The following is a 10127-nucleotide window of genomic DNA, read 5'->3' as shown; positions in this document are numbered from 1 at the left end:
GTTAAAAAGCATTTAAAACTAAACTAAATATTTCTGACAAAAAAATTGTTTAATTTTATTTATTTTAACTCTGTTGTGCTAATATTTTTTGCAGAATGTGATAAGGAATACAATGGAGATATTAAATTTGTAAAACTATCAAAAATTAAACAAAATTTTTTTGTAAAATTAAGAATTAATTTTTTATCAAAAATGGATGAACAAAGTTATGTCAATCCCCCCATTTCACAGGTAAGCAATAACTTAAACTTTGTTTCTTAGATAACAAAATTTTGACTTACAAATTGTGTATTCTTATAACATAAACAGTTGAAATTGTTATCTAATAAGTATATATATATATATTCTGTTTCAGATTTTTGTTTTTAAAATATTCATAACTTGTAAACTTTTAATTGTTTTTGTGAGTTTAATAAATAAATAAAAAGGTTAGCATTTTGCTGGTTTGTTGTATATATAAACCTTGCAAAATATTGTTTATTTTTTCAAATTTAAATTACTATTAAGTTGAAATTTATTAATTAATTTTCTATTAAGATTTATTGTAAAAACTTTAAAAGTTGTCTTATTTTTAATTTTTAGCAAGGATTTATGTCGGCAACTATTCACGGCGAGTACGGAAACAACACAAGCGCTCCACCTGGTGGAAACTCCATCGACCTGGACACTAGAGGAAATAACGAGATCGGGGTTTCAAGAAAACAAGATATCAGTGAAGTTCTTCAACAGATAATGACAATTACTGATCAAAGTTTAGATGAAGCCCAAGCAAGGTATTTTTGTTGTTTTATGTGTTTTAATTTTGACCATAAGCAAAGAGTTTATTCAGTTGTAAATATATTGTATTCTTTACTTTTTATAGGTCTATATACTTGTGAAATTGATTTTAAATTTCAATAGGGTCGTTTTTATATTTTTATTTATTTAGATACTTGTTATGTTTTATTTGGCACTTTGTCAATTAAAAATTTAATTCTTTAGATTTTTGTGTTATTGGTGTTATTTACTGTTGTCAATTTAAAAAAATTCAGTTCTTTGTTTTTGCTTTAATTGCCATCAGTTTAAAACGTTGAGACTTTTTAAAAGAAACCTTTTTATGAACTATATTTTACTAGCAATAAATCTTGTGTTCTTAGTTCAAATTAGTTTACAACTTTCATTTGTGTTTGTTTGTTTTAAATAAGTTAAAATTGATTAATTGTTTACTATTCCTATCTATCTTTACTTGGATATTTTAAGTGTTAGCTAAATTAAACCACATTTTTAAAAAATTTGTGTTCATGTCTAATTTCATTAAATATTTTTTTTCACTTTTTTTGCTAATAATGCGTCTTGAAATTTTTTTATAAAATCTTATTTTTTTATTTTAGAAAACATGCTTTAAATGTGCATCGTATGAAGGGTGCTTTATTTCAAGTTCTCTGCGAAATTAAAGAAAAATCTGGTGAGTTTATTAAATCCTTGATTAAAAATCTTAATCATTTAATAAGATAATAAAATAAGTATTTAAATCTTAATCTTTTCTGTGAAAAGTTTTGTAGCAAAAATTAATTAGTTTTTTGGTTTAAATTTATGTAATTTTTAATTGTTTTAATATTTAAAAAATACGCATTTTTTTGTATATATATATATATATAATTAAATTTTTAAAAAGTTTTGATTATTCTACTATAAAATGTTCAACTAAAGTGTCTTTACTTTGTCTCAAATCCAAGTAAATACACATAGCTGGTATCTACCTCAAATATTTTCGACGGAGTTGTTTACTTTTTTGCTTTGAAGTTTTAATCAAGGTTCGGTTTTATGACCTAAAATATTTTCTATTTACTCACGTTTTTTAAACAAGATCTTTAACCTCATTTTAACACTAGATCGAATTAACTGATAACTTAAAAGTTAACATTATCGATTAGATATAATCTTTATAATGTTAAAAGGGCTTCCAGAAAACGGTTTTCAGTAAAATTTTGAAATATTTGATCCAATTTTGATGTAGACTTTTTGATTTTGTTGGTTTTTGTTTAAATATTGTATTTTTAATATCAACATTACTGCATTTTTAATATCATACAGATATAATAATATCATACAGATATAATGTATTTTTAATATCATACAGATATAATAATTCAAAAAACTTTATAAAATATCACAAAAACCAATTGAACTATTTTTTTTTTTTTTTTTGGTAATTTTTAAACCAAACCACTTACTTAGGTAATAGATTAGTTTAATCTCTCGAACCACGAATGCCGAAATTATTAAGCCAAAAACTCAACCTTAACCGCTAAGCCAATATCTCAATAGGCTTACAAATCGGCCTGGCGACGTATTGTCTTGATATCTTATTATTCCATCGAAATCATTACAAACTTCAACCGCTATATGCCTTTGGCACTAATTTTATACAACGATAAAAATCATGGATTCGCGAAATCTACAAGTACGTAGTTAGTTTGATTGACAGGTCAAAATCCAGCCCAATCAAATGCATAATGCATTAGGCAAAGGGCTTTTCTGTTTTAAGTTGGTGCTTATTCTTCAAGCGAATTTGTCACGGTTTATAATACGACGGATTTGAATTTTGATTCGCTTTTTTGCTTGATTTTAATTGAAGGAATTAAATAGATTTTATTCATCAAAAAAAAAGCTTATTTATACGTATAGGTGTAGCTATAAATTCCCTTAAAATTTTGATTTTTTTGTAAATTCTCGGTCTTGTAAAGTATGGCCTAATACGCTATAAAAACATAGACATTTAAAAATAGTAAAAAAGTATAAAAATGTTTGGTTAAAACTTTGTTAATTTCAAAAAAAAAAAAAAAAATTTAAAATAAAAAAAATCGTTACTCAAAATTTTTCAAAAAAAAAAAACATTTTTCGTAATACGAAAGTAAAGTGACCTTTTCTTGACTATTTACAATCCGCGCTACGCGTCATTTCGTCCATTTAAAATCGAGTGAGAATCGCATTCGCGATGACCCGCGACCTCTTGTAAACTTTTTGTTTTGCGCATTCACCCTTCCTATGACCTTACTTCGTCGTCGTGGTGCATTTTATACGGCGCTAACGTACGAACTGTTAATTGCCACCCGGCTATTGTTTTATAAAGTGCGAGACTGTGAATTTCGTAAGTCCATTAAATCGATTATTAACGTCGCGTTTTTTACTTTTGTTTTATTTTTTCCCCGCCTAGTTTTATTATGCAATAATATTTTATATTTTAAAAGTTATTAGTATATTAGTAATTCGTCACGCCCTATTTTTTAAAAGTTGCTTTATTACTATAATATATATATAATATTTAATGTCATTTTTATATTACAATATTACAAATTTTTTTAATTCAAAATTAATTTAATACAAAAACTTTTTTTTTTTTTTTTTATTTTGGTTTTTCGCACATTGATTGAAAGTAAAATATTAAATACGATATACAATTAATATTACAACAATGCGACGGGAAAAAATGACAAAATCAATTTAATGATTTAAAACATGCCAAAAGTATTAATGTTTACATAAAGATTTTAAGTATGATATGGCATGGTCACCAAACCCAATTTTAAATTGCCTGATAGTTTAACAATATTAAAAAAAAAAATTCCGAATTTTTGGCGCCAATTTAAATAGTTATAAATCAGTAGATACAATATTTAGATTTTCTATTATTTTAAATGAACTATATATACTCTACTTAATTGTCCAATACTTTAATTGTTTCTATATGTAAGTGCACTAACCCTCTAAAATAAAAATACGTTTTTATGCATTTAAAGTGTTAGCGAAATTAAGGGCCCCGTCGGGAGAGGGTTGTTCCCACGTTATTGTAATATTGATTAAAGCTTAGAAAACGAATTATTGATTGCTATGTGAAAATTTGTTATTTTTCAATTTTTTAAATGGTTGTAAAAAATTGCAGTTTTATTGATAAACTTCTTAAAATTAACATTTTTTTAAAGTTAATTATTTTTGTTAAAAAATGTTTTTTTTAATTTTAGTTATTTTTTAAATATGAAAGTTTGTATTTCATTTTGGATAAAAAATTAATTTATTTTTTTTGATTGATATCCACTAAACAAATATTTAATTAAATAAAATTGAGTCATCATTTTTAAGTTTTTTTGTGATTCATCGTTTTCTAAATAACTGACTTTTTTTAAAAAACTCTTTAAATAAAAAAAACGGAAAAAAAAATTCTATTTTTAAAAATGTAAAAAAGCGAAATAGTATTTTAATATGAGTATGCAATTATATACACCGAAAAATAATCTATATTATTGATTAAAACGTAAATGTATTGATGTTTTTGAACATTTTTATCAATTTTATTTTTAATAATATTGTTCAAATTTGTCATGCTTTTATGGTAATGTGAATTCTAAGACAAATAGATTGAAATAAAAATATTAATATTAAAATAACCCATTCTAAAATTATTTTAATATGGTTTAAAAATTTGTAATTTTTTTTTAAATCTACTTTTAAAATTAAAAACTATTAATAGGATTTAAAAATGTCTTTTTTAGTTTAATCTATTGGTAATATATGTTTTTCAATTATTGGTAATATTGTTTTTAACATTTTAATAAATTTTAAAAGATACCCACGCTGGGGATTGACCCTTGAACCTTTAGTCTTATAATATTTCTCATTTGTCTAATACTAACTTCATTTTGTTTTTGTGTAGTTTTGAACATGAGAGCTCCATCTGAAGAGGAACCTCCGGATCCTCAACAACTCAGACTCGACAGGATGCTGGAATCTGAGGTAAACATCATATATTTAAGTCCTTGTATTAAAATAGTTTTTCCTTTTCAAAACTCCCGTTGTTTTAAACTAATCAATAACCTGCCCTTTCGCTCATTTAATTGTCATAATATGGTCGCAACTTTTAACTAAAATTTACCAGCACACCACTAACGACAATTTTTTTTATTTTACAAGACTATAAATTGGACCTATATATATGTATGATGTCCACTAAGCTCCTTTATATATAGATGCTTTATTAACGTAAACAACTTAGTCTCTAATAGTCCGGTAGTGTTGTTAAGCCGTCATTGTGCGGACCATGAACCGAAAGGTTTTGGGTTCGAGTCGCACCATTGCCACACTATTCGCCTTGAGCCCGGCGTTTACAGATAGCTCAACATGTCCCAAACCGCACACCCTTACCCGATAAAAATATCAGAAAACCTATCACTTTAAGGTGATATAGAAAGGAAAAAAAAAACTTACTATCTAATAAACACTTATTTTTGTAGGGTGTGGCCGGCCCAGAAGGTAGTGGTTCTGCTGCAGCAGTAGCAGCAGCTACATCAGCAGGGAATGACAGTGCTGAGCATAGTGATTATAGAGCAAAACTTGCTCAAATTCGACAGATTTATCATTCTGAACTTGAAAAGTACAACCAGGTAAGAATAACTGTAATGAACAGTTTGTTAAAAACACTGACTGATATTTGTTGGGTCTGATGTCTCAGGTTTGATACTTGGTGCTTACTTTTTGTCTTTTTAAGTTATATTGCTAGAAGTAGTTAGGTTTTGATTTGAAAAAAAAAAAATTTAAAATAAAAATTTAAAAAAAGAAGTTTAAATGAAATGTTTTTAACTATTCAGGCATGTAATGAGTTTACAAGTCACGTGATGAACTTGTTGAGGGAGCAAAGTCGAACTCGGCCAATCTCGAACAAAGAAATCGAGCGAATGATTGGAATTATCACCAAAAAGTTCAACAACATTCAACTTCAACTGAAGCAAAGCACTTGTGAAGCGGTGATGATTCTTAGATCAAGATTTCTAGATGCAAGGTACTATGATGTTAAAATTACTGGCAGCGTGGTGTAGTGGTCAGAACTCTAGGCTTCACTATATGAGGTTCTGGGTTTAATTCCCACTGCTCTCGTGCCGAAACTCTTTTGAGTAAGGCGCTATAAATGATATGAACTCCTACTATGCAGTTACCTAATCAGCGGCTTAATTATCGGGCAATTATAATCTATAATATCCTAAACTGTCAAAGGTAACTTAAGACTGGGTCAGGGTTCGAATGTTATTCTATGTTAGGTTGTGATGTCAAGGTTACCGCATCTAGGATAAAAAAAAATGAAAGATGAAAAAATTACCTTTAGTTTTTTTTTTAGTATTTTTTTTTAACATTAAGTTGGAACTGTTAATTTTTATTTTTTTTATATTTTTTTTCAAGTTATATTGACATTTTTGTTTTGATAAATGATCAACAAATTCTTATGTTTGTTTATATTTTTGATTTTCAATTAATACTCACCTCAAAAGCTTTGACATCATTTAGTTTTTAGAACTGTCGTTTCTTTTTAATTTTTGATTAATGATATTGTGTAAAGGTAGTGTAATGACATCAATGGCCAATATCTATATGTTGAAACTTGTAGGGTTTTATATTAACAATAACCTAAAAAATAGCATATATTTACCAGTTAATTGTTATAAACATAATTTTAAAATAAAAAATTTTTGAATTTAAAAAAAAAATTTAATTTAAAAAAAAAAAAAAAAAAAAAATTTAAAAATTAAAAAAAAAAAAAAAATTTTAAAAAAAAATTTGATTTTTTTAGACGTAAACGTCGTAACTTTAGCAAGCAAGCGACTGAAGTTTTGAACGAATATTTTTACTCACATTTGAGTAACCCCTACCCGAGTGAAGAAGCAAAAGAGGAGTTAGCGAGAAAATGCACGATCACAGTTTCTCAGGTAGAATTAATATTTTATAATATACAAGTAATAAGAAAGATTGTAAAGCATGGTAAAAGCATTTTATACAAAATTTGTTATTTTTGCCTTTAAAATTTGTATCAAAAAAATGTAGAATAAAACAACTATATCACTTATAATAAACCCAAGAAAATCTTAATAAGAAAGAAAAATAATGTACAAAAATTATATTTTTTTGCTATAATCATACGCAATAACTATAATCATACGCAAGCATATTACAACAATTTCTTTGTGTTTAATATTCTCGTTACAACACAACAACACATCGACTTCCCTTCCTAAATGTAATTTAACCCCGTGTCAAAGGAAATGCTTTGACTTGTCCTAATAACTGACGTTTTGCTTACTAGTTATATATTTGTTATGTATATTGCATATGGTTGCGTTTTTACATGTATAAAGCCCTTATATAAAATAAAGTCTTAGAATTATTTGTATTATTTTTTAAACCAAATATTTTTACAAAAAAGATCTTTTAATTTTAATTTTTTTTAAATAATTTTTTTCACGTAAAAAAAATGTAATTAGCAAATTTTCCAAACATGACATCATAATATTGTATTGTGATGTAGGTATCCAATTGGTTTGGAAACAAAAGAATTCGTTACAAGAAAAATATCGGAAAGTTCCAAGAAGAAGCAAACTTGTATGCAGCTAAAACTGCACAAGCTGCAGTCAGTGCAGGTTTGTTGTTAAAACACTATTTTTTAACCATTACCTAACCAACCCAACTTTAATTAAACCATTTTTTAACCAACCGAACTCCAATTAAACCATTTTTTAACCATCCCAAATTCCATTAAACCATTCTCTAACCATTATATACACCTTGTTAATTGTGGTTTTTAAAAACACCACTAACCAAATTTTGTATTCTAGGAGCACAGAATAGTGAAGGTGGTTTGCGGAACACACCACCAGATCATGATAGTAACTCGTGTGTGGATGGAAATATTGGATCTCCTGATACAGGACCTGAAACACCAACATCAGGAAACAGTAAGTTTTAAAAACAAATTCCGTTAAAGTTTTTATTTATCCTCGATGTGGGAAGGTCGATCTAACCACCTATTATAGAATATATTGCCCGATAATAAAGCTGCTGATTAAGTGTTGGCTTAGCAGAAGTTTATACTGTTTATAGCTCTTTATTTAAGGGCGCTGCAGCATGAAAGCAGTGGGGATCGAACCAAGTACCTCATTTAGTATAGCCAAGTGTTCTAATCACTATATCACGCTGTTGGTTTTTCTAAAAAGTTTGCTAAAAAATTTTTCAATGTAACAGTAATCCAAATCCATTTTTTAGTTTATATAATAAAGTTCTGTTTGTAAAAATCATTATTATTTACATGCTTAATTACTAAGCAGACTTGTGTTAATAACTTTTCTAAGTTGATTTTTAAACTGTTGATGTGTTACAGATTATGCTAGCCCAGCATCACAAAGAGGTTACCAACAGAATGATCTTTATCTCGGAGTTAATGGAACTGACTACAATGCACAACAACAAGTTAGTTTTTAATTGGTGTTTTTAAATTTTATCTTTGTTGTTTTTTTTAGTTTTTTGGGGGGCAATTGCTGTTTTTTTAAACTAAGCTATGATTGTATTTATTGAAAAATTTGTTTAGTATTTTATATGGGTGTTTTTTAAAAGTTTTACACATTTTTTAATAGTAAACATTTAAATATTTAAAAAATTTTTGTATTTTTAATTAAGTTTCTCTATATATATATGTATATGCATGTTGGTGAATTAGGGTGATGACAGTTTTATGTTTTGTAGAACATGGGTTATGACCAGGGTGGCATGGGTGGCCAGCACAACTTGTATAGCCCGCAGGTTAGTCAACAATTCAAACATTTTATTTTTTTTTATGAAAGTAGAAATTTAAAAATTGAATTATTTTTTCTAGAACGGCGTGTGGTCACGTGATGGCAACGGTGGCGGGTCTTCAACAAACATGACGTCACCACCAGGCAACCGGATTACGTCACCGGGTAATCGCTCCGATTCGGCCGACTAATCGTCGCACATCACGTGACACCGAGGGTTCGTTTTTTGTCAAAGCTCCGACGCCGTTACGTCATCAACTATGACGCCACGGAACTTTTTACTCCGATCGTCCAATCTCGAATTTATGTCCAGGTGCTCCGATGACGTCACGACGAATGACGTCACGATATTACCTATAATCCCCTTTTTGACTGAAAGAATTTAATTTCGTCCGCCCTGTTGTTTTTTTTTACAATTTTTCTCGTTACCATGACGTCACAGTTTACTTATGACGTCATTGTTACGTCACACGCACTAACCTCTTCAAGCTTTACCGGCGATCGCATTTTTTTTATTTTTTGAAAAAATACTCAACATAAAAAAATTTTGTCAACCCTTTTTTGGGGCCTAAGTTTTTATGACGTCACACATTATTTTGTGACGTCATATGCGACAAGTGTGTGTGACGTCATTGTTTCGTTTTACACAAATCTATTTTTTTGAATTGAAAATGGAGCCCTTTTTTTAATAGCATCTTAAACATATAATACCAGTGCAATTCCTAAGATTAAAAAAAAAAACGAATTTTGTGACAAATTTTGAACTTTACAATGACAATTCTGGGTAATATTGGTGCTGAACTAACTAACTATTCTTGTGCTGCAATTACAGGTTTTAAATCGCTTTTATTTTGTTTTTACCGCCGCGTAGCTGCTTGGCCTAAACCGCTAGAACTCCCACTCTTGCGCCAACTCACGGACACAAATATTTTTGTTTTTATCATGTTTTGAAAATTGTTCTAAAATGAATTAATTCGATAAAATTTTACGATTTAATCAATTTTCGGAAAAAGTATTTCATTTGGTATTCAAAAATGTATTTAATACATAAAATCAGCATGTTTTTATTTTGCTAAAAATTAAGTAAATTCGAAATTTCATTAAATTTTTCTTTTTTATATTTTTTGCCACCACCCAAAATATTCGAATAGTTTTTAGCTTTTCGTTAAAACTACGAAACTCACTTTATATAATGTGCACCGTGTTTTTTTATGTATTGTAAAAATGTGTCTGCACCAGTACAAAAGTACAAATAAAACAACAACATTAAAAAAAAATTGATTTAGTTGTGTGAAAAAGTCAACGTTCAGTAGTTTTGAAACTACACAGTCCTGGGTTTGATTTCCACTGCTACCATGTTAAAATTGCCTTGAGTAAGGTTTAAATTTAAGGCTCTGTACGTTATAAGTCTTAGGTTTAATTACCACTGCTACCATGTCGAAACGCCCTTGAGTAAGGCTTAAATTTAAGGCTCTGTATGTTATAAGTCTTAGGTTTATTTCCCACTGCTACCATGTCGAAACGTCCTTGAATAAGGAT

At 28.2% G+C, this 10127-nt stretch overlaps 1 protein-coding gene across 2 annotated transcripts; it reads left to right on the top strand.

Moving 5' to 3' along the window:
- Nucleotides 1-98: 98 nt before the first annotated feature.
- LOC145743563 (pre-B-cell leukemia transcription factor 1-like) lies at nucleotides 99-9651 on the top strand. 2 transcript variants are annotated; one of them, XM_082561558.1, is made up of 12 exons: nucleotides 99-231; nucleotides 583-773; nucleotides 1371-1444; nucleotides 4691-4770; nucleotides 5268-5417; nucleotides 5622-5812; nucleotides 6596-6731; nucleotides 7328-7439; nucleotides 7638-7754; nucleotides 8177-8265; nucleotides 8539-8595; nucleotides 8669-9651. In XM_082561558.1, the coding sequence occupies exons 1-12, from the start codon at nucleotides 193-195 to the stop codon at nucleotides 8777-8779; spliced, it is 1347 nt and encodes a 448-aa protein (XP_082417684.1). In that variant the 5' UTR covers nucleotides 99-192; the 3' UTR covers nucleotides 8780-9651. The 2 variants fall into 2 exon arrangements, with proteins under 2 accessions (XP_082417684.1, XP_082417683.1); XM_082561557.1 differs by having other exon boundaries at nucleotides 7635-7754.
- The last annotated feature ends 476 nt before the right edge of the window (nucleotides 9652-10127 follow it).

The sequence above is a fragment of the Corella eumyota genome, chromosome 2, assembly GCF_963082875.1.
Source record: "Corella eumyota chromosome 2, kaCorEumy4.1, whole genome shotgun sequence".
NCBI classification, from domain to species: domain Eukaryota; kingdom Metazoa; phylum Chordata; class Ascidiacea; order Phlebobranchia; family Corellidae; genus Corella; species Corella eumyota.
This window is presented reverse-complemented; position numbering and strand designations above follow the sequence as displayed.

What these genes read in the sequence shown, in the direction of transcription:
- LOC145743563 (XM_082561557.1), top strand. Translation starts at nt 193, where the DNA reads ATGGATGAACAAAGTTATGTCAATCCCCCCATTTCACAG. An exon ending in AACACCAACATCAGGAAACA is followed by an intron (nt 7,755 to 8,176) that starts GTAAGTTTTAAA and finishes GATGTGTTACAG; the next exon opens with ATTATGCTAGCCCAGCATCA. An exon ending in ACAACTTGTATAGCCCGCAG is followed by an intron (nt 8,596 to 8,668) that starts GTTAGTCAACAA and finishes TATTTTTTCTAG; the next exon opens with AACGGCGTGTGGTCACGTGA.